This window comes from Aspergillus caelatus (genome assembly GCF_009193585.1).
Source record: "Aspergillus caelatus strain CBS 763.97 unplaced genomic scaffold BDV27scaffold_61, whole genome shotgun sequence".
Classification (NCBI taxonomy): domain Eukaryota; kingdom Fungi; phylum Ascomycota; class Eurotiomycetes; order Eurotiales; family Aspergillaceae; genus Aspergillus; species Aspergillus caelatus.
Window position 1 is genome coordinate 1 of NW_022475324.1, and position 24474 is coordinate 24474.

Below are 24474 nucleotides of genomic sequence, written 5' to 3' on the forward strand. Positions count from 1 at the left end.
GGGGGAGGATCCGAAACCTTCTTCCAGAATGATGAATTCTTGCATGTAGTAAATTGCGACTGCCTACTATTATGGAGCAAGTCACGGGAGGAGTATAGCAGAGTGACTGCGGGCAACTCCACCAACAGTGCATCGTGCCCTACAATTGGGTCAATCGCTCTCCTTCACCGCCAGGATGGCCATTTCTGCATCGTCATCCTAATGGAACATACCACCCCCCCAACCTGGAAGGCTAAGAGTTATTTTCATTTTTTCCCTTCCAGCTCAAGGTAATAGTTACGGAGATTATGCGATGACAAATAAAGGAGAGAAAAAAATAGCATCACATTTGAGTCACATGTAACTCAAAAGTGTTCCTGAATGGTACGGAGAAGTGGTACAGTATACAGAACGACCGAACGAGTTGGTACAAGGGTAGATTTTGATTTGCCTATGTCGAGTTCTGCTATGTTTCAAAGAGTAGGGCTTGGAATCCGATTGGGTTCGTTCCGTTTCTATATCCCTACCTGGCCTTTGTTGTCGGTTCCTGATTTGCATTTTAGATATCAACCCTCATCATGGGCTCCGGCAGTTTGGCACGAAGGATTCGAACAACATGGCCGGGTGCATGCAACGGCCGTAGGGATGGTACAAGACCCTTCAGTGCCTTCCTCTCATCTAATTTGTTCCTGATTTCTTTCTTTGAACGCCTTTATCCTCATTTCACGCGATTATCGCGAGTGACCCTACACCCTCAGTAATCTCACCCCAACCGTGCGAGGCCAAAAAGCTCGGACAATTGTTCTCAGAGAAACGTGGCAGCAGCGTGCTAATTCCTCACCATCTTGCCTCATTACCTACATTTAAACTAGTAGTTCCTATTCTCCATACCAATGCACGCACGTACACATACTACCCCATCGAGTCTAGAGAACTGTCAGACCTGAAACACCCAGTATGTAGTGCACTGCCGGAAGGGGAAATCGTCCAGAGAAGCAGACTGCTTCGAGAAGACCACAAGGGGAATCTGGAGTGAGTCATACCTACTGCGTTGGGGGATGTGGGTCAGCTCTTCCTCTTTGTTTCGTCTCATTGAAGGAAACCTTCTGTATTCCCTGTGGATCGCACTGCCTTAGTCGGCCTTAGCTAGTACTTTAGGCTACTCATGTTATAGGTAGCGTTGACTTTCCTGTTAGGTCGTGTGCTAGTACTCCGTACAGTAGGTAGCTCCATTACGGGTCAAGATGAATCAAAAAAGAAAATGGGTGAGGAGGATCTGTGGATCGCCGCTCTGCTTACTACTTTCTACCTGATAGACGGATTCAGAGAACACGTTTTCCCTTTAGGGTGATCGGGAGTTGCTATTCGGTTGGGGACTATTCTCGTTTGCAATTGTTTTTTGCGACTTCGGCCGAAAAGTGGTATTTTCACTATGAGTCATATGCGATTGTAAGGAACGGATGCAATTGATACTGATGGGGAATCTGTAGTATAACCCGAGAATAATTATGGTGCCAATTGACTTTTGTAATTCAGTAGTAGTTTGCTCGAGTTTACTCGGAGTCGAGATTGTTTAGTGTAGTAGAAGTTAGGTAACGGACGCAAGGGATAGCAACGCCAAAGTGCTATAGGAGAACGTGACTCTACAGCCCCTCCAACCCTAATCCAAGGTCTGTCTATCATGAAGTACTACGTACTACAAGGATTGGTCTCAAACTGCATGAGGGCCGCTCCGTTGCTTCGAACTAGGGTCACAGCTCTAAGCTAGTCATTGACCAAGGAGAGGAGAGAGTGAGCTTCAACCCAAGCTCGCCTTGTTTCTCTGCATGAGAACCATATCGCGCGAGTTTGGCCGTTATTTTACTATAGGTACTTCCGTTGGAGAGTTGGTTCCCCGCAGGATCGCAAGCAGTGATACCTTACCTGATTCAGAGCTGCTGACTTAGCATCGAGGATGAGTCGATGACGAGTCGGTTGTTAGCCCCATTTTCGTCTCAAGAGCCGGTTCTGCTGATGCTGTTCCATGATGCGATCGCGATGCCCTCCGGTTCGTTTGAATCGTTGAGGGGGAGGGGGCTCGCCTATAGAGTCAAGAATTATCATCACTACTGTCTTGTGCCGTGATTAATTCTATTCCCATTATCGTTGTTTCTTGTTTCATGTATATTTTCTTAGTATCATTATTATGATTTTTACATAATTCTGGCCGAGTGTTGGCTATCTTCGGTGTCGTCCAATCTGATCTGTCTGTGCTTTCCTGCATGCCTCTGCTTCTGCGGTACATACAGAGTACTGTCATCACTCGAATCGTGCGGGAAGCACGGGTGTTTTGACGGAACGGGCGTCAGTGACCTGCGGACTAACCGAAAAAGCAAAAGGGCCCTTTCCCTCATCGGGTGGATCACTGGATCTTCCCCCGGCCCGGCCCTACTGTACCACAGATGAAGGCAGCAGGGAGGCAAGGATATGTCCAGTAAAGCATTCATATAGGTAAGTGTTGATCTATCTGAGGAGTCTACTCTCAAGATGTAACTCGTTAAAGCAGCCCGACTTGAGTATCACCGGCCCGTGGCTGATGAAGCTGGAAATGATTTCCTCCAGCTCGTCACAAATGGTCACACTATGTATGGGAATGATTGGCCGTGATCGACCTAATGATGGGACTCTTGATACAGTATTGTATGACATTCTTGTCCATCTGATCATGACCAAAGCCCCTCCCTTTCAGGGTTCTGACCCTCGGACGGGTAAACGTATGTATCATGGTACCGTCATGTAACCCGCAAGCCAATTTTATTCTAAAAGTCGATCATGGGATGATGGGACGGTGGTGATGCGCACAGACAGACCTTTTTTGGGCATCACTAGGGCCAAGAAACCCAAGATATGTAGGCAAACGGGCTCAGGTACCTATAGTACTTCATTGCTTCGTGGAGGAAGGGAGGTTTCGGATGGTTTGGAGACTCGTTCCGTACCTTACCAATCATACTGTTCTGTTTGTGCTGAGGAATTTGCGGTGCCTGAGTCAGGCTGGTACGACCGCATCCGGTACCTACAGATTGAAGGTTGCGAAACTTGAATGGAGGGCACCCCCGTTCCGTCAACTGGATTGGGGGAAGGGGGAATGGGGGGAAAGAGAAATCCATCTCGATGACTGTTCGAGGGGACTGAGAGTGAAGAAGATTCGATAGGCTATCGATAGACGATGGTTCTCGGCCCCACCGGCGGTCATTCCATGGTTCGGATACCGACTACTTTGGAGGTACCAGTACCAAGACTACATACTACTCCGTAGTTAGCAGGTCCTGAGAGCTACCTGTATCAGGATATCGGCTATCCCGGCTAGAAGTTGCCTCCGGAGATAGGAACGAGGGGTTCAGTGGAAAAGAAATTGAGGATATGCCTCTCTATACTATCATACACAGAGTACTCACATACATATGATATCAAATTATGTTTCTGTATAGGTATCTGTACATACAATGTACATGCTCTGTACTCTGTATAAAGTGCAATGTAGTAGTGGTGCATTGCTTGCATGGAGGGGTATTGCTTACACATGAGAATACTGGCAGTAGGCACTGAGTATTACTGCTATACCCTCTTTGTACTAGTTTGTTAGGCTGCTAGTCCGTGGGAATCCGAGTCTCCCTCTCTCTCTCTCTCTCTCCTCTTTACCCGCCAGGTCCTGACCGAGTACTCATTCGGTACATCTAGGAAGGGAGTGACTTCCACGGACACAGTAATCCGCGGGAGACGCAAGTATCAATCAGTCAGAGTCATTATTCATCCAGGACAAAAAGACTGATGAGTAACGTGTGCTTATTCATCCAGGCTCTCGGTGCCAAAGGAAAAAAGTTCCCCTGCCAGCTGCACGTCTGCCCAACGAAGCATCCAATGATCGGTGCTCGTTAATCTCGGGAACAGCCAGAAATCGTCGCCTCGCCTTTTTAGCTTTTCCGCTGACCGCTCGAAGGTACTCATGTCTCTAGTAGCAGCGTTTAGTGACTTTCTGTGGGCGTATAGGCCCTTTGTGTTTAGGGCCGATGGGGAATTCCCTTTGGGAGAGATTTCTATGGAGCAATCGAGAAAGATGAATTAGAATTGAGATTTATGGTTAATATTATTTACCGATTTTATTTTAATTATTCTCTTTTGTTTTGATTTATTTTATTTCCATTTTTTATTTTTATTTTTTTTTATTTCTGATTTTATTTCTTATTTTATTTTTATTTTCGATTTTTTATTGTTTCTATCAGACTATACACTGGTACCTGAGGCACTCTCACGATTTCCCTGAATCATCCCGAAAGATATATGGAGTTCCCCCTCCCTCTTCATCTGGTCTTTCCCTCCTCCAGAATCCAACGGATCTGAGCTTCAAACTCTTTTTTAGCAAAGAGGCTTCTCCTGATCACAAGAGACCTCTTCTTTCCCCTTTACAAGAATCGATCTTCTTCTTTCCTCCCCTCGACTTGACCACTACCACCTTACTTCCTCTTCTACATATTCTTCTTCTCCACTACCGACCTTACTTTCTACTTACTTTCTTCTCTTATTCTTTTTTATAAACTTCTTCATTGTCTATACCTTTTACATCCAATCATCCTGTCTCTCTCCCTCATCTCTACTTGTCCTCATTTCATCATCAATCAATCCAACCACCCAAATAAAAAACCCCGCACGTTTTTTCCGTACAATCAGATTACACACCGCCTCTTGACTACTATCACGGCGCTCGTCTCCAAACAACCTTTTTCATTCTTCATTTTTATCATATACACACATATTCACAGTCATGGCAAGGTATTCTCAACCGTCATTTGACTTCTACCAACAATCACCTTCAAATTTGGATGCAAAGCCTTCATTTCCCGAGGAAGACGAGATGAGTGTATTGGATGATAAGATTCTCGACTCGACGTCCCCCGAACTTTCATCTTCCATTGCCGACCACCGGCGCTCTTCATATGATCATGCACCGGATGCCTTCTCGCATCGTGATTCAGTCTGGTCCGATTTCTCCCAGTCCGTTCACAGCAGCCAATCTCGGCATAACTCCCATGTCGGCCATCATCTTTTCGAGTCCGCTCCGAATGCTTTCATGAGACTGGATGGTGCTCCCCACCCAGCCACCGCGTACGGCCAGCAGGCATCTTGGGCGCTTTCCAAGGAGACTGGCTCATGTACACCCGCCGCCATGTACGACCACCATTTCCCATCGGACCTCGACAACGGTTCGTCGGCGCCGTTTTCGGGGGGTGCTGTTGGTCCGGTGAGCACTATCAACATCCCGTCCATGTCCTACCGCCCGGGGATGGCCTTTGCGCATCCCGGCGCTGTGGCCATGTCCCCGCAGTCCAGTCAAGGATGGATGCCTGCGTCCACCGACATGCCGGATGCTGTTGCTCGCACCACCAAGAGCCCTACTTATCGGAATAGCTCTCCCCTAAGCATCCGACGGGATGGAATTCGGAAGAAGAACGCTCGTTTTGAGATCCCAGCAGAGCGGACGTTAAGCAACATCGACCAGCTAATCGCCCAATCGACCAATGAAGAGGAGATCAAGGAACTGAAGCAACAGAAGCGGTTACTGAGGAACCGTCAAGCTGCGTAAGTAGAACCCTCACTAGCTGTCCAGCTTTATGGTTCACTAACAATTACACTTAGTTTGGATTCGCGCCAGCGGAAGAAGCTGCATACTGAGAAGCTGGAGGAAGAGAAGAAGCAGTTCACCCAGATCATCAGCGACCTCGAGGAGGACTTGCAAAACATGAGGCTACGGGAGGCTGAGCTTATGCGCGAGAAGAACGAATTGTTCGGTGCGCAGCAGGAGCTCTACCACCACCTCAACAATATGGCAATGGAAAAGGAGGAACTGATCCGGGTGCATACCTTGGAGACAGCCGAGCTTCGCAAGAAGAACAACATCCTCAAGGAAACTGTGGAAAAGCTTGAGAGACATGCCAGACCCTCTGCCTCCAATATGGCAACTGACTTCTCTGACTTCGAGAACCTTACCATGGACAACACTTCCTGGGAGGAACTTACCATGGTCAACAGCCTCTCCCTCGAGGCTGATCCAGTTACTAGCGCTCCTGCCAACGAGAGAAGCACAGATAAATCTGCGAACAGCGACTACCCCTTCAGCTGGAACGCTTTCTACATGTGTCTTCTGTTTGGTGCTTTCATCGCCTCTAACGGTACTTCTCTTTCTGCTCGTGCTATTCCGCAGCTGTCGGAGGAGTACCGTGCGGAGTCTGCCAACGTCCTCAAGGCCGTCTTGTCCTCTTCCCCACCAGAACTTGCGCAGCCTTCGAACCAGCCGGCCGTCTCTGCGTCGGCTGGTCCACTGCCGACAACCATCAGTGGGGCGGAGATGGCTCAGATGACTGCAGGCACTGCCCCCTCGTCCAACCTAGATGAGCTCCACAACTCGTTGGCGATGCCTACTAAGGCGCAGGAACAGGAGCAGGTCTTCTCTCTCAACGCTGAGCAGTACAACTCCTTGACTACTTATGATGGCAATGGCGCTGAATACAAGCCGCAACAGGCTTCCCACCTTCAACAAGCGTTGGCTGTGATGCGGGGCAATGTTGCTCAGAAGATGCCCAACAAAGCCACCTCTGATGTCTACTCGAGATCGCTCATGTGGGATCGAGTTCCTGAAAAGGTAATCCAGGACTTCCGACGGATGGTCCAGGAATACGGTGTTTCTCCCGTCAAGGAAGAACAATCCGGCTTCAGTCAGTCCTAAGTAGCATAGCCGACAAGCCTGAAGTCACCGTACACCAACCATCTCCTCACCAAGTCTAGAGAAAGCCACCATGCCTAGCCTTCCTTCCTTCAAAGCAAAACGGCCTCATCGGTTCCCCTGCTTCTTTTCGCCTCTCTCGTCTTCTTTCGTTTGCAAACCAGTTTACTCTAGCGCTTTTTTATTTTTTACGGATATACGACGATTAAACCAGACATTAGCCATATGCATGCATAGACAGCTTACCATTTACTTCGACTGGAAATATTTAACCGACTAGCTCTTCATTGATCTCGTCTCACAATTTAGCGATGTGTTTATATTTTTTTTTTTTCGCGCCCCTTCGGAATTTTCGGCGTATATATGATTTACCGTTTTCTCGGGTTGGGTTTGGGAATGAATCTCACGGAAAGTCAGAAACATATTGCATCTATGTATACTCAAACTTCTTGCGTGTTCTTCTTTCATGATTTTGTTTATGAGTTTCCGGGGAGGCATGATCTTATTTAACGCTGGACGCTGTTTCCAGTCTGAAAACAGCAAAACGGTCCCACAGAACGACCTTTTTGATGAGCATTGCATTGATTATGGTTCAGGAAATATTGTTTTACTCTTGTTATTTTTGCGTTTGGTTGCATTGCGAGTGAGCTGAACTGGGCTAAGGGTGGTTATCTTGTTACGATTATTATTATGATATGACTGATATGTTCTACGATGAAAAATGCCTGCTAATGTTTTATGTTGATGCTGCTTTCTGGACAGTTGGGCCACGACATATATGTGGCCCTTTATACATGCCTTGGTTCTGTCTTTTCATTTCCTTTGTCAAATACTTCTATACAGGTCTCCTCTCAAAGAGGTTGGCCTTTGCTTCTGCACATGGCTTTACTGTTGGGCGTTCGCCCGTGTCATTCATTCCTTTGAATTACATTTCTTTTGTCAATCAAATCTATGTAATATGAAATCATAATTTGCATCACATATACTTCTAATCTCTTGGATCAATTGACCACAATATGAGACTCACATCTTCCTGGGTTCCCAGATCTTGGATCTATAGATATCAGTACAACAGCACAAGGGTACTTACAGTACTCTTCCTTACCATCAGCAGAAGGTGTATAAGCACTGCACAATGACATCTTCACATGCAGCCATACATGAACCCCACCTACCTTTAATCCGATCACTATGAGTCATTTGAATTTCAACCGATACACACTACTTTCTACTCACTAGAGATCATGTAGAGCACGGATATATATAGATGGACAGTTTCATACCGAATTCCTAGAATCTATTCATAGTCCCAAATAGAAAAGCGTGTAGTATCCATCAGAGGAAAAAATCAAAATGCATACTCAAACTGTCCCTTAGTCACAAGCCCTCCAGCAACAGGTCATACAACTAATGGACGCGGTAAGGACACAAGGCATCCAAATGCAAGAGAAGCAACAGTAGATTGGCAAATAGAGCAAAGTACTGTGGTCAATATTACATCAACTAATTAAAACAGGGAATCAAGAATGACAAACCAAATAAAGTGAAATAGAAAATTATGAGAAAATAAACACTAAGCAAAAGTACCGATGGTATAGATTGGGTTGCCATCAAAATGAGGCTGGCATTGGGTCATCAACATTCGTTCCAAGTCACTTGGTTAAAGGTTAGATCATATTAGCACGTTCCATTTGTGGTACAAGGTATGGATCGTGAATAGCAATGAAGTGAAAGGTAGGTGTGCAGCGTGCTCCCCTATAGGCTACCCTCAATCATCGGGGCGATGATCTCCCCTCTCATCCTATGAGCGAAGACGTTTGGCTGGCTGACCTCGGTAGCTGAGCGATAACTCTATCTCCAATGATGTAGTCAAGTCATCTGATGAGCAAAGAGACGGGCTCATAGACGGGGTTTCTCGGTGGAACGAGGCTGTAAGGTACCGGGAGCATTCGGTTCACTTGGGATCGTACTTCTCTTTCCATATCCTGTAATTCGAGTAGTGAGCATGTCAGCCTAAAATTCGGACAACTCGTAGGTAGGTAGGGGTGGACATTGTGGTTGGTTGCAGGTGTGAGAACGGTTTGCATGGCGCAGCTGTAAAGATGCAATGAGAGCCTATCGATTGAAGCGCTGCCGCTGATCCCTGGCATGATATCTGCAGGTGATAGCGAAGCGCGAATCCATACAGGCGACACTTCACCACATTCTTGACAACCTTTGCAGAGGAAACGCCCAAGATCCCAAAATAAAAATAATTAACTAAGGGGTCGGCCTAACGTACCAAGAATTCCCAACTAATTTACTTCCTTTCTGTTCGGCCAATCGGTAATATTTAGCAGCCGCGAACTAAACATGGAGGGATTGGGTTAGTCAACTGGACAAACAGGAGTTCCCAAGGGGACCAAGCGCAAGAGTGATGCGAATCGTAAAGTATTGATGCCCAAGAAATGAGACCATGATGACCAAGGTAGGTATAGCAAAAGTCTTGGAGTTTGTACCCTCGCCAGAAGGATGCGCACGACGCAATCAAACGTACCTTATCTTTTTTCCCGCCAAAACCCTCTAGGTAACACCACGCGACCTCATTCATGGCGTCAGTGTCACCTAGATTCGCGGCCGTTTCGAAGTACTGTCGCGCTGCCGCAGGGTCTTTCTTGACTCCCCAGCCGTTGCGGAAGCAGTTACCCAACTCAAAGATAGCAAGGACCAATTCTCCCTTAGCTGCACCGCCCTTTTTGATGCCTGCTTGGAGAGCCTGGGACTCAATCAATGCCGAATTAGATGCCGCAGCCGAGAGATAGGTCACCGCCTGTTCTTCCGATTTGGGGCATCCCCATCCATGCCTGGAGACAAGTCTGGTTAGAGCGTGTCCAGTACGAGGAAGAGTGAAAGGTAGCACAAAAGGGTAGGGTGTTGTTGGGAGGGCACAAAAGAATCTAAATTGCTGTATAATTCCTACCTTAGTGCGAGGCCGTATAGTACTTGACTCAGTGCATTGTTTGCGCCGTTGGGGTCTGCCAACCGACGAAACATCTCTGTTGACTTCTCCAGTTCTGCAAAGGTAACTTGTGTTAGTGCATGTCTCCGAGTGCCTCTGTTATGGCTTATTCCCTACCTCCAGCTTCATGGAGCCGAATTGCTTCTTGGATGTTCACCTATGCATGGCATTAGTCTTCAAACTAGCAATCAACACAACCGCAACTGCCGTGTATCTCTTACATCTCCTTGAGGGTCACTCAAACCACTTCGACTAGAGCTCCTTGACCGCGAATCTATACTGTTTCTTCCAAAGCCCGGCGAAGTAGGTGATAACGGCGATCCAAGATTCGGGTTGCGCTGCACCAAGACCGTTGCTCGTTTCTCCCATTGAGCTTCTCTCTCCTGCTCATCGCCTTTCACATTATTTATCTGCGGAAGGTCTGACGGGATATTGGTCGAGGTAGCGATAGATTTCCGCGAGCTGCCCCGATCACGATGGAGCAATTGCGACAGCCTTCTTTCGCGCGGTTGAGACGGCGGAGATCCTAGGGACTCAGATGGCGCTCTCGAACGATTGAATGGATTCAGTGACCGACGGCGCGACGAAGAGCTAGGCGGCGACACTTCGAGATGTGTGTTCTGATGGTGGTAGACATCATCGCCGTCATAGATGGGTGGGGTGACGACTTCTTGGGAGGTGGTATCGGATCGAATAATTTGAGGCACCGGGCTCAGAAACGAGGAAGGGACACCAGCCGCATATTGGTCACTGGTATCGTTGATTCTGTCCTTCTTGTGAAGTATCTCTCGCAAAGGCATTTTTGCTGCGCGTGCTGATCACTCGGAGAACTGCGGAGCAGACCTCGGTAACTAGTACCCGAATTGTTTGCAGCGTTTAATTTGAGTTGAGGAATTGATAAATGTGGAGAGAAGATGACAAGCAGGAAGAAAACCGGGGAACAGTGGACGTTGAAATATCATGCCAAACACGGGCAAAAATAACTTCAGCCTTATGGTCGAATGGTAGGGAGGCAGAAGCGCCGGGGTTGGGGCAGTGTCAAGAGGTGGTGAACCTTGTACAAGAACAATTGATGATTATTTTTAAGTTAGTCAGTGCCTGTCATGCTTTTCTTTCATCTCTGCTCTGGCCGTCTTGGCCCCCAATTGCCGTAATATAATGAGTCTTGTCATTTCTTTTCGCATCACACAGTTAAAGCCTTTACCCCGCGGATTCTTCATGTAGATCTCTCTTGATTGCATGTGTTTGGGTACCATCAATGAACTGTACCGCAATCTCTCTACATCGCCGATTATTCGATCCAGAAGTCGAGCATAGGAACGGACCAGGGTTCAATGCAAGGTATTCAACAGAAAAGGTCTATCGTCTGAGATAGTTGAATGCGATGACGTCTCGATGTCTCAAAAAATGCATGCATTATTGTGTGGGTTTGTCAGCAGCAGACATGCAACCAAAGTGCCTTTTATGCAGACTAAGTTGTGGTCCACACCGTCTTGTTTCATCCAGCACAAAAGCCATCCACAAGCAATCAACCATTCGTATACTCTTGAAATATAAAGGTTAGTTCCAGTCCAGAGAATGTATTAGTTACTTCTTGCTTTGTTATAGTTAAGGACGTTTTCTCTCACTTCCACCCTATGCCATTGATCGTGATCATAACGCACAATGAAAACGGAAGAGACGGAAATCGAACGGCACAATAATAATAATAATGATAATAAGAATTATAAAAACCAACAGTAGACTTGTAAGACAACCAGCGTTGAGTTTGAAAAGAGATCCTTTGCATGCCTAGTACTGAGCATTTGAGCATTCAAGCCACAGAGGCGCCGTAGTTCCCCATCCCTTGTTAATTCAGTGTCCGCAAGTTTCTTCGGACATATCAAAAGAGATCCGATTTACATTAGGGCATTAGCTATTTTGCTTAGGAACTCGTATTGGTATGTCTAATGTAGCACAGGAAACAGATCTTTAATTTATACATATTGCTAATAGCGAGGCTATTCATGCAACGTCCATTTACTGGGCCTTGGAGGAGGTCATGATGCCTATGAATCCAAATTAGTACTGAAGCGAACCGGCAAAAGTTGGCTCTAATTATATAACTTACGCTCAACATCGGCAACGCTCTGCTGGAGGATCTGCTGGAGGACCTTGGGGTTCTCAAGTTCCTTCTGGATCTTGCCGATGACAGACTCGGCAAGCTCACGCTGCTGGCGCTGCTTGACCTGACCTTCGTAGCGAACCCACGAGTCGAGAGCCTGCTTGGCCTCGTGGGCAAGGGCAGTGCGCTGCTCGAGCTCATAGGCCTGAGCCTCAAGCTGGGCGGTTTCCTTTGGTCGATCGTCAGCAATCCCTTGTTTCATGAAATCCCAGCATATGGCTGGATAACGCAAGGCTGGTTTACCTTGGAAACAGCGAAGAGCTGCTTGGTGACCTCAACAACACCAGCAAGCTCCTGGACGTTGTCCATACGCTGCTTGACAGCGTTGGTGTGGTCGGCACGGGCAGCGTTCAGGATATCCTTGTGCTTCTGGACCTGGCCCTCAGCCCACTCACGGTACATGGGACCACCGTACTTAGCAGCGGCGGTGAAAACGCTGAGGAGACAGAAAGCAGCAACGGTTTCCTCGTTCATGACATAGAGCTCATTGCTGATAGCGGCAATGGAGAGACCGGCAGCGGCGGAGAGGGTAGCGGTCTTGGAGACCAGGGAGTTGCCGGGGAGGGCGTCGAGAATCGACTGGGCCTTCTTCTTGGGGTCCTCGGTAGGGACGTTGGAGGCCGAACGAGACACGGTCAGGTTGGCGATAGGAGCGACGTTGCGCGTGACGGTCGGCCGGAGCCGGGCAGCACCTAACTGGGGTTAGCGACAAAAATCGAGTGTTCGACGGGGCCGGATAGAGTTGTGTGAGGCATACCAATGGCGCTCTTAGCAAGACGCGAAGCCATTGTAACGATGGGAAGACCTTGACAAGATGTGATGGATGAACGGAACTGAGGAGACTTGAAGTCGGGATGGTTTGGGCGGTGCGGGAAGACACTAGCCTACTCCAGTATAGCGCGGCTGATCGGAAAAACCGTTAACCGAGGAATTTCCAAAAATTCATGGTTTGAAGAAGAGTAAATGCACCAAAAGGCGTACGATTTCCGTTTGGACTACGTTATCAAAATTTTCGGACACAATGCCTGCCCCTACGGTCGGAGCTACGAGCTCCAAGAAAAGAAAGAACCTCAAAGAGAGCGGTGTCCCGTCGTCGAAGCGTCGTGCAGTGGCAGAGAACGATAGCGCAGATGTGATGGTCGAAATCTCTCAATTGGAAGAACAGATTTCCGAGTCGCGAAAGTACTACAACAACATCGCCAAGCTGATTTCGATGCTGAATGTGGACGAAAATGCTACCAATCCAAATTTGGCCGTCGCAGTATCCCTCTGTCGAGTGTTCAGTAGATTGATTGCCGGTGGAGATATGGCGGAGACAAACAGAGCCGCAGAGAATGAGAAGATCATTGCAGCATGGCTGAAGGAACGCTGTCGCGAATATCAGAAGGCGCTTTCTGCCATACTGCGTGAGGGGGATACGTCTGCTAAGGTCCGTCGCTCCCAGCTGGCTCCCGAGTCCGACTCAATGCTAACCCTCAAGCAGCTCACAGCCTTCACTCTCTGCATGCGCATGATCAGCGAACGTGCTACCCATATCCCTGGCGAAGATCCTCAAGTCTGGCTATCTGGTTTGTTCAAGAACGTTATCGAAGCCGTTGTCGAAACCGGCGACAGCGAGGCACTGCGGTCTGAGTTCCTTGAGAAGTTCGCAAAGGAATACGAAGACGTGCGGTTCTATACATTCGTGCAGATTGCGTATGCCACACCACCATTCTCCCTTAACAAGTCCCAAACAGTACTAACAACCCCTAAAGCGACATCGCAGGAACGAAACAAAATACAAAAACCCTTGACATCCTCATCTCCATACTATCAGCCTGCGACACGGTCCCCAGCCCCCAGCACGAATTCCAGAACTTCTATGTCAAATCCAGCAAAAAGAACAAGAAGCTCGTCTCAGTCAATTCTCACAAGAAGCGCGCCCAAGACGCCTGGCTCGCCGTCCTCCGAAACAACATCTCCGAATCCCAGCGGAAGATCCTCCTCCGCATCATGGTCCACAACATCGAGCCCTGGTTCAGCCGTCCCGAACTGCTCATGGACTTCCTAACAGACTCCTACAACGTCGGCGGTGCAACCTCCCTGCTCGCCCTCTCTGGTCTATTCTACCTTATCCAGGAAAAGAACCTGGATTACCCTCAGTTCTACCAAAAGCTCTACTCGCTCCTCGATGCCGACTTGCTCCACTCCAAACACCGTTCCCGCTTTTTCCGCTTGATGAACACTTTCCTCGCCTCCACCCATTTGCCGGCTACTCTTATCGCCAGCTTCATCAAGCGTCTCTCTCGTCTTGCGCTTAACGCCCCTCCAGCTGCCATCGTTGTGACCGTCCCCTTCATCTACAACCTCCTTAAATCACACCCCACCTGCACCTTCATGCTCCACCGCGTTATCAAGGACGAAGCCAAAGCCGAATTGGAGGCTGAGGGCATGGACGACCCGTTCGATCCAGAGGAGCCCGAACCGGTTCGTACAAACGCCATAGAGAGCAGTCTATGGGAGATCCACTCCCTCCAACAACACTATCATCCCAACGTTGCCGCGATTGCACGTATCTTATCCGAGCAATTCACGAAACAATTTTATAACCTTGAAGATTTCCTGGACTATACCTACCAGGGTATGGTGCAAGCGGAGCTGGGAACAGAGGAGAAGCCCATGAAGCGGATCCCTGTTATTGAGTATCACATCCCCAAGCGGATATTTACCGATCGAATGTTAAAAGAGGATGGAGGCGTGGATACCGCGCCGGGGAGCCTTGTCAGAGGGTTATGGGATTTCCCATAAGGGTTACGCGCGATGCACAGGTATATTTTAGATTTTCTTTTTCTTTTTTAGCGTATATAATTGGACTGGTTTGATTAACATACAACGAATATAAGTTTACACATCAGAACCGTCAAAAAATGTATAAAAATCTTATCTTACCATTCAATCTATTTAATAGACCTCCTTACTCTAAAAGCAGGAGCTAACTGGAATAATGGATCTATCTAAAAAAAAAAATCATGAAGAAGTCCCAGCATTAAAACATCATAACCCCAACTCCAGAAGAACAGCAAAAGAGCCACCCAAATCAGATCTCACCAACGCCTTGCCGGCCGACTATCATCGGGCCTCCAATTGTCAGCCCCATAATACCCTTCCTCCAGATATTCAACCTCGGCATTATTCCCTGTATAACTCGTCAAAGGCATATAGGACCCCGAAGCCGCCGACGCCGCCCCCTGCTGCCACTGGCGGTAAAGGTAAGGTGAAACAGCAACCATGTCCACACCCGACTGCTGAACAAAATACTCGGGCCACATACACTCGTGCTCCTCCGCCACCGGATCTCCAGGATGATAGTCGCAGAAGACGTCTAAAGCAAAGACACCCCGCTTCATGTCGTCGAAGAGCTCATCGCTCACCTTGACGGGGATGCCCTCGATATGCACGCGCATTTTGTTCAGGATGGCCTGCGCCTTCTTGCGTCGCCGTCTGCGTCGCACGCCGACTTCGTCTTCCATTTGTTCCAGCATAAGCAAAATGTCTTTTTCGGTTGGGGCGTGCGCGACGGCGTATTCCATTCGCTGAGTGAGCTGGTGGAGTTCGTTTGCGACGGTCCGGAACAGAATGTCGACCTTGGTGAGGGCGGCAGTGACTCGTGAGCCGAGGGAGCGTGCGAAGGCCCGTGGATAGAGTCGCTCCCAGAAGGCGAGCCAGTAGAAGACGCCTGTTCGTGACTTGCGGAGGCGGGTGAGTTCAAGCGTTGTGATGACACTTTGGCAGAGTGCGAGAGTGTGAAGGGCTCCTCTTCTGGTGTCTTCTATGGAGGCTTGGGATTCGTCTTCGTTTGTCGGTGCTGGCTCTTCGGGGCTTGGTGAGTCAGCCCGGCTGACGCTGTCTATCGATCTATAGAATCGATGTGAAGAGTCTGGTGCTGTGGGTTTGGCTGGAGGCAGTTCCGTTTCGACGGTCTGCGATGGAGGTCCAGCGTGTATTGGAGCCGCTGGGAGTTGTGTTTGCAACATCCCCGTAATAGCTGACTGGACAAAAGTATTAAGATTACTAGATAAATTGAAGTCTCATGTAAAGCGGAATCAAGTGATTTGCGATGTTGGTTGAGGAGAACAGAAACGAAGGACAAGGTGACAATCAAACGAGTGTGGGATTAAAGAACGATTTGGCGAACTATGTCATGAGTAGAGATAAAGACATTGTTATTCTTCAGTGAATGGTGACTGAGTTGGGAAATGTAGATACAACAACTGGTATTTGAAGGAATACAGTTTTTGTTCGAATCCATAACCTCTGTGAACATCCTGAGTGAGTATGGACCACAAAGGAAGGAACGCTGGAGTGGTTGGGTCGATAGCGAGATAAAAGCAAATGTAACTCCATCCAGGGCCAGATGCAACCGAATAATTCCGGAATGGAATTTTGCAGAGGAATTTGGTCTATTTAAGCGGGTCAGCGAGGGTGATAGTTTTCCATAGTCGGTATGGATGATGTTGGCTGCATTTCCGTTTTCGATATGCAACGGTCAAGCCCTAGAAATAAGGCTGAGACGGACTGTCACCGTTACCATCCCAAAATAAAATCGAATCAATTAACTGGATTATTTTTGGAAAATATGATTCTTCCCTTTGGAGATTTCTTTCAGTTCTTTGGTAGCGGCCAATCAATTGAGGAGTGATTACTCTTCATTTCAACTTCATTTGTCCTCTCTAATAGACCTACCCCTGGACTTTTGTTTCGCGTTATTTATTCCAAATAAGATCATAGAGATAAAAAAGGGATGGAAAGAAAGTTTTTCTTGCGTACCATTTTCTTGGACCTTCTTTCTTCTCTCCACCTACGATGTCTGATTTCTACGCCCCATATCTGCAAGGGGCATTGTACGTATGTATGCTTGGAAACGTCAACGACTCCTTTGTGCTAGAAACAACCATGTAGCCATTTAGGATAAGTACGATAATTCAATGCCCATGTAATAAGCTTGTAAGCCTTAATACTGATAGCGCTGGCCGGCGAATGGTCAGCTTTTAAGCATCAGACCCAAAGAAATCTATGGAGCCCTTAGTTGGAAAAATCCACTTCTCAGACTCCCGCTTCTTCTCTCATCTTGTCGCTATTGATGAACCTGCACCGATCGAACAGCTTCTCCCTGTACATCGCGTTCTTAATAGCAGTTTTAGCATCATGCTGAGGACCTTCGGCAATAGTCACAGGTGTGATTCCATAGGGGCCACCAAAGATCTGCAATGAAAGCTTTCCCGGGAAATCATTCTGCAAGTCCTCCTTTGCAATATCAAAGAAGCTAGCAGGCCATGTCTCGACGCCACTAACATGACCTTCAGGATTGCCATTGTTCACGAACTTGGCGATGGACGTACTCATGGCCCTAGCAAGCGCAAGCTCGGCAGCTGAGTTGTCTGCACCGCCCTCCAGATGTTGAACGTTCAACACATAGGGAATATCACTAAGGTGCGCAACGCGCCACATTGGGACCCCCATCATCTCGAACGCGGGTGTAAATCTTGTGGAGTTATGTTCATATAACCAAACCTGCGATGGTTTCACGCCCCCATTTTTGAGGTATTGCCATGCAAAGTCAAGCACGGGGCAGGTGAACCAAATGTCTCTGTTCATCTGTGCTGCACGGTAGTACTGTGCAGAGATAGGGCCGTCATATTCTTTTCGGACAAGATGCTCAAAGTCTTCAGGTGGGTATAGCTGTAGAAGTTTCTCCTTTGTAGAATTAGAGAGACTAAACAGCCACAGGCCAAAGCTGTCTAATACTTCCTGATCTGTAGAAGTCGACGGCGGTGCATACCAGGCGCCATCATTTGTCACCCAGGATGCGATCACCGGAATCCCTTTCACGAATTTCCCAGAGCGCATGAGCTGGGAAGGCCGGTCACAGATGAAGTCACCGTCGAATGTCGGGAAGAAAAAACCCTCGCCAAAAGGTGGGCGGGCTGTTCGAGAGGTCGTTACAGAAAGATTCGTCAAAACATCAAAGGGCAAGTCCCGTAAGCATTCCAAGGTCTCTACAGATTGATCCTCGCCCTCTTTAGCACACCCAACTCTATTCGCGATGGCTGCTGTGTTGTTCGCGACCAAGTCTGACTTGGTGTTGAAGTTCAAGCCTGGCCCACCCGACATCATACTATACTTCCAAGTCAGCACAAAACTTTTGTTCTCTCACGATTATATTACATTGCTTGTTGGAACGGAACTCCCTTTTTCCCTTCGAATGAAGTCAAATGCAGACCAATATCACTGGCGCCCACGCTTTGTCCCACGACAGTGACTTGTAGAGGTTGAAGTTAGCTACAGCTGGTAAGCCGTCACTTAGTTGATCATATTACCTCTTTGTGGATCTCCACCAAAGACCTCAATATTATCACGGATCCCTATGATTTACGGTGTGAGATGCCTTATATTCATAGGGCGAGAACTGGAAGATAGCTACATACACTCCAAAGCTGCACGCTGGTCACGAAGACCAGCGTTCGTCTGCTTATTTTCAGCCATTGCCTTGCTCGTTGCAAAGCCAAAAACTAGGTATACAGTTAGGTATGTCCTCAATTAAGGGAAAGAATACATTACAGCCAAGGCGATAATTGATGGCGACGTAAATCAGTGGCTGGCCATCCGCAATAGATTGCCTTACCAACCCGTCTGGATTGTATAAGACCTCAGAGGCAGAACCTAGAGCATGGCCGCCTATAACGCATTAGTATGCATCAGTAACTTGATGTATCTCCAGAAGTATTCTGTTTGCAATGTTGAACACCACTTTACCTCCATGTATCCACACCATTACCGGTAACCTCGCATCATTTCTGGTAGCAGTCGGTCGAGCAACCCTCAAGCTCAAGCAATTCTCACTGATGTTTACAACCCGGCTTGTGAAAGGGAGCACATCTCCAATCCCTTGTGGACACCAGGCTCCAGGGCGAGTGGCATCAACAACCGATCCCGTCGCGTACTGGAACGGGATGGGAGGTGCGAAGCGACGCTTGCCCCATGGTGCATCCGCATAAAAGATATTTTGATAATGCTCAACACCTAAAGAATAGCTGCCCAGATACTTTATATCTCGTGTTGAATCGGTCACGATCGGTGGGAAAATCAATCGTCTTCCACCTGCAGTAAATTCGAGGCCTTCGGTGTTTCGGGCTAACAACCCATCGAGCCGGTTGCGATAGAAAGCAAACAGGCCAGCAAATAAAGCAACCAGAAGGACTAGAATAGAGTTCCGAGTTTGCGTCATGGCCGGCGTTAATGTGTTCTCCAGTATTCAGGTATTTATATCGATTTTGCGGCGCCGTTAGGTAGCAGCATAGATAGAGGCAACCGCAGGGAGATATTTTAGGCCTGATTCAATTGTATGCCGCGTATTGGCTTCTATGAACATGACAGAAGGCAACAGGGGAAAGAAAAGCGGTGATTCAGTATCGTTGGGTGCGATTAGCAATCGCTGTCAGATTTGGGGCCCGCGGGGGTTACCTAGTTAGTCCCCTTCAACCAGGGTTTCTTTTCTGCAAGCCTTTGTGGTGTTTGGCCAAACACCACCGCCACTACCACCTTCATCCATGAATTGAACAGTTGACGTCAAAATAACCTTGGGATCTGAAAAATCTCTCCAGACTGGACAAGGTATTCCTTCCTATTATCTTCGGGACTTATGTCTATATTTACAGTATGAAAGTTTACTAGGCCTGGGATATGGAAAGACTTGAAACGAGATTGGCCTAACAGAAGTCAAATAGTCATCAGGACTACGAGATTAAAAAAACACATTGCGGGAATACACTGCAGGCTATCATGCCTCCCACATACGTGTATCATGATACCCACCGATTATTGAAGGGACGGGGGCTCCGTGATGTCGGCTCCTATGCTCCATGAGAAGGCACTCCCATAAGATCAGTCCAAAGAATGACCAGAGCATATGTGATACGACTAAAGAGTACAATATGGCCCCATCACCAGTACTCCATCTCAATTTGTTCCTTCTTCTGGTCAGAGAAAGCAGCATTCGGTTTGCTAGCCACTGGGACGTCACCAATGCTACTTCCCACTTCTTTGATACTCTCCAGCTTGTCGAAGTCCAAGCTCTTCTCTTCCGTCTTTATCATCGCGCCTATGGGCGATGTGATAATATCGTTGGGGATACTTGGGGTGTTCAGAGAACCGGCCACTGGCATCCGGGCAGCATCAACACAAGGTCCACAGTTCCAAAATCCAACGCCGTCCATATTCTGAACTACCGCTTTCGTTAGGCGGAGGAGATCACCAATACCTGCGGTCCCCACAGCGGTAGCGACCGGCCTGGATGGCAATGCTGGATTTGGACAGTCAGATATGCTGTTGTGCAGTAAAATAGCGTCGTTTCCAAATAGATCAAGGCTACGCCAATCGTCCGTGCGCTCTCCGACTTCGATATTCGCATTAGTCTTCAATATAGCATCAATGGCAGAGCTAACAAGCGAAACTTCATACCACTGCCCTCCCTTGCGTATCATCTCCGACAGTGGAGCGCTACGGGCTCTTATTGCTTGAGGGTCCGCGGGGTTAGACGCTATTAATAGATTCTGCACTTCTGTGACTTGCAATAGAAGATCTTGTGCTTCGGGGGTTTCACTATTGCCTTCACAATTCGTGTCCTTTGCAGCACTCTTGGATCCCACAGAACCAGTAGCAGAATCTGCTTTTCCCCCGGTCGATGATGAAGTGTTGGGGGTGTCGGTGCCTTCAAGGGAGAAATCGTTTGAACGAATATACCGATAGCGGGTCCAGCGCTTCATAAGGATTTTTTCAACGGTCAGATGTTTGTCTTTGGGGAGTTTAGTGAAAAGACGGACGAGGTGTTTATCGGGCGGAACCCAGAGATGGTCCACCATATATCGGGCTGCGTCTTCAAATTCCTGGTATCCATGGATAGGATATGCGACATTGCCATGGACAATCATCCGAGCATCCCAGATACTACCAGGAAAGTGAATATTGACTGCACCTAGCGCTTCGGTTTGCTTCTTGACGGAATACTTTCCGCGTTCATCGACTTCGACGATTATAGGTTGATCTGTTTTAGAGCGACAATGGAACTCATAGAAAACACTATACTCGCTGTCTTCATGTTCGAAGAAACGGCGCTTCCCATCTTGTGATGTTTTCAAGTCCACAATATGGTCAACGTCAGATCCCGATGTTGTGAGCCTATCAATGAACTTGGTAGTTGGTGCAGATACGCCAGTCCGTGGTTGCATTATCTCTGTCCACTCTCTCAAGGAAACCAGACCCTCCTTGTAGGTTTTCGGCAGAACTGGAATCAATGCGAGACCAATCTGAGCCTCCAAAGTCAAAGTTCCAGGGAAATATTCGGCAGCTTCCAATGTGGGTTTTAGGATCTCAAAGAGCTGTTTGATACTTTCATTCATGCTCAACTCTCCTTGCTGTTTCTGGGCATGTTGCACATTTTCCTGCGTCGTGTGTCGGGCGGACGTGCCTTTAGCCTCCATAATTCCAGAAGGAGCTGGGTTGTCTGAAACCTGTTTCTTTGTCGGCTTTTTTGGTATTCCCCAGGCATCCTCCAGAGTGGCTTGCCTCTTCGCTTTTCTCAAAGATTTGCTCGAGACATTGTGACTTGGCTTGGGCGCTTTATGTTTCATGGTATGATGATACTCCCTGGTAGCCACCTCATCGCTTTGTTGTTTTCCTTCCGCTTTATGTCGTCTCTCGAGCTCTTCAAGTCGCCTTCTGGCCAGGATCGCATTGATTCGACTGGGGGGACTTGGAGAATTGACAACGCGTGCGGGGACTTCACTAATTGTGATTGACTCTCTCATCTGCTCTAGGAAAACCTCTTCCAGTATGACGAGCCTTTTGACCTGCTCTGAAAGATTGCCATTTCTGCCCGGTTTTGCTCCCCCATGTAATACAGGGCAACCAGCTTCGTCTTGAGATCCATAATCCGCTTCGATCACTAAGCCATTCAAGTCGTCGGCGATGTTGTTTACTCGTGAGGAGGCATTGCTTTTCAGAGTCGAGTATTCCGAGTCTAGACTTGAGATCAGTGGTATCAGAGCTGGCTGATCTGCGCGCATCATCGGAAGATAATTCGTTTTTATAGCTGCCGGTGCGGCCACATCAACAAGCAAATTGTTCGTGTCGAGCTTTTTGTTCGTCCGAGAGAATACATACTCGCCTTTTCTTTGAGCTTGGAGAGCAGTTCGATCATTATTTTTATTGACTGGAAGACGTGGATCCTTATTGAGCTCATGCTTCGTTTCGTCAAAGATCAGGGGGATGCATGGTTTCGGTGCAGCAGGTGTCGAAGCATTAACGAAGGAATCAGCGGCATCTCGCAGCTCACAAGGGCTAGTGGGTCTAGGGCAGCTGACACGTACGTCTGTATTCCCCGATTCCACACTATATGTCATTTTCCATTTTCTGCGGGGCGTGGGAACATCTTCATTCTTGAGTACAAGATCAGGGGTCTTGACACGTTCAGGTTTCGTCACTGGCACCACGGATGGAACTGGCTGGCTGGATCGAATAGCTGATGGAATAGGCCGTCTTGTTTTGATAGCGGGAACTCTCTTAGCACCTGGGACCAATGTTGTATTGCTTGAAGACTCGGGTGGTGGTGGTGTAGGTGGGTGCTCAGGCTGTTCGCTGGTTGCCTTCATTCCCTTACCCTCAGCGACCCATTCATTGACTTGTTTAGCCTTTTCGGCAGTCAGAAAAGGATGGGTGGGTGGGATCACTGAGGTTGCAGCCGGGATAACTGTATCTTCAACAGATTCCAATAGAACAAACTCATCCCCTTTGCCAACCTCGGGGAAAGTATAGTTTTGCCATATTATAGACTTTCCCGGTTCTTTGTTAATTGACTGTGGATTGGCAACATTCTTAGGCAGCATGTAACTCTGATATTTTCCATCGAATGAAAGAGAGGTAGTGACAAACATCTGGCTGATACCGAGATTCGAACTCGTTGAGGGGTCGGTTAGAACACGGCGAAGAGCCACTTGGTTCAGACTGCCGTAATTCTGGATTCTATATTGGGCTGTCTTGTCTTCTGTGGCTATACCCATGTTACCCACCCTGTGGTTGACAAGGCAAGACTGAGAAATGTATTTGGTTAGTGGCTAAGTGAACTTGATGAGGCGAGTCACGTACCAAAGGTTTCTCAATCCGAGTGAGTTTCGCCAAAGCGTCGTCAACATCTCCAGCGCTATTCCCAGATATCTGGATGCCTTTAACCTCATCAACCAATGTGGTCTCCGTCCCCGTCACGGCTGCAACCTCAATGAGGACTTCACGAAAACCGGTCGCAAAGCACCCAATGCCCCCATGCGATGACAGCCAAAATTTCGTGACGCGAGTCATTAAATGAGAATGATGTATCAACTCCTCATCCGAATCAATGTCAAGGGCCAGGAGACCCCCTAGGCTATCTTCGGTAGTAGCGACGGGAAGAGAAGCTCCATCGTCTTGAAACATGATAGGAATGTCCAGTTGACGAGTTCGTGGCATCTTAGATTTGTTGTAGTATATTAGCAATAGGCCATCGCTGAACAAGAAGGGCAAGAGACATACATCAAGAAGATCTTTATTCTTCTGGTCTTCAATAAAGGTTGACACAAGACCCGCGATCTTCGCTGCAGAGCCGTTCAAATGTCCTTTCACCACAAGAAGCTAGCATACGTGAATTAGCAAGGAGTGGAAGGGGTCGTTTTTTTGGAAGGAGGACTTACATCGTCATGTCTGAGGTACTCGCAATGGCAATCCAGGTGAGGTAGTGCTTTCCTATGGCAGCCATCAGTACCGGCGGAATTGTCATTGGGGATGTTGAGGACGAACTTCATTTCAATACCAATATCTTGCACCTATTGCCATCCCTGGTTAGCAAATAACCTGCATTAAAGGACTAAGGAGAGTCTTCTTTACCCCTATGTCCTCGAACGCCCAAATGGACGCGAATGATATGTGCTGTTTAGACGCCATCCTTCTGGCGCTCTAGAAGCAACTCCCGCACATCAAAGGAGGCAACTGTAATCACGAAGAGAGATGTAGCTTGAAAAGAGACGCGAGATAAACACTATAGGATGGAACGAAGTAAAGCAGAAGAGAAGATTATGGCAACTAGAAAAAGAGAGTAGTTGGGGTGGCAAGTGAGCGAAAGAAGGGTGTGAAAGGAAAGGGAAGTGAGTAGGGGAGACGGATATAAAATCTCCACATCACCAAGACAACAGCGGAAGGAGACCTTGATTGAGGGGAATCTTGATACTTGCAGTTAAGTAGGTCCAGTACCTATTAAGACTCTATTCCCAGGAACAAGACAAACACCACACGGGTAGATGCAACCAATGGTGAAGAATTATCTGGTAAGGCGCAAACGCAAATTGAATGGTGATGTGGGGTATAAACAGTTGAGAAACATTCACAGTTGAAAAGAGAGAAACAGAAGAATAAGGCGTAGGCAATCTAAGGAAGGAGCAGGCAATGAACCCCGGGGACCTTGACCGGAGACAGCTGTATACAAAGAAGGACATCACGTGTCTGTCCAATGTGTTAATT

The 24474-nt window shown here is 47.8% G+C and overlaps 8 protein-coding genes across 8 annotated transcripts; 3 read left to right on the forward strand and 5 right to left on the reverse strand.

The window, feature by feature from the left end:
* The first annotated feature begins 4664 nt into the window (after positions 1-4664).
* On the forward strand, positions 4665-6873 carry BDV27DRAFT_98678 (putative bZIP transcription factor). Its single transcript, XM_032078136.1, has 2 exons — positions 4665-5592; positions 5650-6873. Exons 1-2 carry the CDS (start codon positions 4778-4780, stop codon positions 6734-6736), a joined length of 1902 nt encoding a protein of 633 aa, XP_031928900.1. The 5' UTR covers positions 4665-4777; the 3' UTR covers positions 6737-6873.
* Positions 6874-7413: 540 nt separating this feature from the next.
* On the forward strand, positions 7414-7761 carry BDV27DRAFT_98670 (uncharacterized protein). The gene has a single exon (XM_032078135.1). It carries the CDS (start codon positions 7512-7514, stop codon positions 7701-7703), a length of 192 nt encoding a protein of 63 aa, XP_031928901.1. The 5' UTR covers positions 7414-7511; the 3' UTR covers positions 7704-7761.
* A 241-nt stretch (positions 7762-8002) lies between these two features.
* BDV27DRAFT_98683 (tetratricopeptide repeat protein) lies at positions 8003-10823 on the reverse strand. Its single transcript, XM_032078137.1, has 6 exons — positions 9953-10823; positions 9849-9888; positions 9693-9786; positions 9270-9576; positions 9015-9079; positions 8003-8718 (listed from the first exon to the last, which is right to left on the reverse strand). Exons 1-6 carry the CDS (start codon positions 10529-10531, stop codon positions 8688-8690), a joined length of 1116 nt encoding a protein of 371 aa, XP_031928902.1. The 5' UTR covers positions 10532-10823; the 3' UTR covers positions 8003-8687.
* Positions 10824-11317: 494 nt separating this feature from the next.
* Positions 11318-12700, reverse strand: atp4 (F1F0 ATP synthase subunit 4). Its single transcript, XM_032066473.1, has 4 exons — positions 12653-12700; positions 12139-12587; positions 11842-12064; positions 11318-11779 (listed from the first exon to the last, which is right to left on the reverse strand). The coding sequence occupies exons 1-4, from the start codon at positions 12681-12683 to the stop codon at positions 11751-11753; spliced, it is 732 nt and encodes a 243-aa protein (XP_031928903.1). The 5' UTR covers positions 12684-12700; the 3' UTR covers positions 11318-11750.
* Positions 12701-12893: 193 nt separating this feature from the next.
* noc4 (ribosome biosynthesis protein NOC4) lies at positions 12894-14784 on the forward strand. The gene is made up of 3 exons (XM_032078138.1): positions 12894-13324; positions 13379-13590; positions 13650-14784. Exons 1-3 carry the CDS (start codon positions 12917-12919, stop codon positions 14680-14682), a joined length of 1653 nt encoding a protein of 550 aa, XP_031928904.1. The 5' UTR covers positions 12894-12916; the 3' UTR covers positions 14683-14784.
* A 194-nt stretch (positions 14785-14978) lies between these two features.
* Positions 14979-16774, reverse strand: BDV27DRAFT_144088 (uncharacterized protein; the record flags this gene model as incomplete). The annotated part of the gene is made up of 3 exons (XM_032070208.1): positions 14979-15070; positions 15173-15919; positions 16753-16774. 3 exons carry the CDS (start codon positions 16772-16774, stop codon positions 14979-14981), a joined length of 861 nt encoding a protein of 286 aa, XP_031928905.1.
* Positions 16775-16977: 203 nt separating this feature from the next.
* BDV27DRAFT_156486 (lipase) lies at positions 16978-19159 on the reverse strand (the record flags this gene model as incomplete). Its single annotated transcript, XM_032072345.1, has 6 exons — positions 16978-18049; positions 18100-18193; positions 18252-18296; positions 18360-18443; positions 18493-18609; positions 18688-19159. 6 exons carry the CDS (start codon positions 19157-19159, stop codon positions 16978-16980), a joined length of 1884 nt encoding a protein of 627 aa, XP_031928906.1.
* A 715-nt stretch (positions 19160-19874) lies between these two features.
* On the reverse strand, positions 19875-23901 carry BDV27DRAFT_156487 (uncharacterized protein; the record flags this gene model as incomplete). The annotated part of the gene is made up of 5 exons (XM_032072346.1): positions 19875-23018; positions 23074-23430; positions 23494-23592; positions 23652-23783; positions 23845-23901. 5 exons carry the CDS (start codon positions 23899-23901, stop codon positions 19875-19877), a joined length of 3789 nt encoding a protein of 1262 aa, XP_031928907.1.
* Between the last annotated feature and the right edge of the window lie 573 nt (positions 23902-24474).

Excerpts from the sequence above, each read along its gene's own strand:
- BDV27DRAFT_98678 (XM_032078136.1), top strand. The coding sequence starts at position 4,778 with ATGGCAAGGTATTCTCAACCGTCATTTGACTTCTACCAACAATCACCT. Across the intron at positions 5,593-5,649 it reads CTGAGGAACCGTCAAGCTGC|TTTGGATTCGCGCCAGCGGA; the intron begins GTAAGTAGAACC and ends AATTACACTTAG.
- BDV27DRAFT_98670 (XM_032078135.1), top strand. The coding sequence starts at position 7,512 with ATGTGGCCCTTTATACATGCCTTGGTTCTGTCTTTTCATTTCCTTTGT.
- atp4 (XM_032066473.1), bottom strand. The coding sequence starts at position 12,683 with ATGGCTTCGCGTCTTGCTAAGAGCGCCATTG. Across the intron at positions 12,065-12,138 it reads AGCTCTTCGCTGTTTCCAAG|GAAACCGCCCAGCTTGAGGC; the intron begins GTAAACCAGCCT and ends GATCGACCAAAG. Across the intron at positions 11,780-11,841 it reads GAGCGTTGCCGATGTTGAGC|GCATCATGACCTCCTCCAAG; the intron begins GTAAGTTATATA and ends TTGGATTCATAG.
- noc4 (XM_032078138.1), top strand. The coding sequence starts at position 12,917 with ATGCCTGCCCCTACGGTCGGAGCTACGAGCTCCAAGAAAAGAAAGAAC. Across the intron at positions 13,325-13,378 it reads AGGGGGATACGTCTGCTAAG|CTCACAGCCTTCACTCTCTG; the intron begins GTCCGTCGCTCC and ends ACCCTCAAGCAG. Across the intron at positions 13,591-13,649 it reads TATACATTCGTGCAGATTGC|CGACATCGCAGGAACGAAAC; the intron begins GTATGCCACACC and ends CAACCCCTAAAG.
- BDV27DRAFT_98683 (XM_032078137.1), bottom strand. The coding sequence starts at position 10,531 with ATGCCTTTGCGAGAGATACTTCACAAGAAGGACAGAATCAACGATACC. Across the intron at positions 9,577-9,692 it reads CTATACGGCCTCGCACTAAG|GCATGGATGGGGATGCCCCA; the intron begins GTAGGAATTATA and ends ACTTGTCTCCAG. Across the intron at positions 9,080-9,269 it reads TTGGCGGGAAAAAAGATAAG|TTCGCGGCTGCTAAATATTA; the intron begins GTACGTTTGATT and ends CTCCATGTTTAG.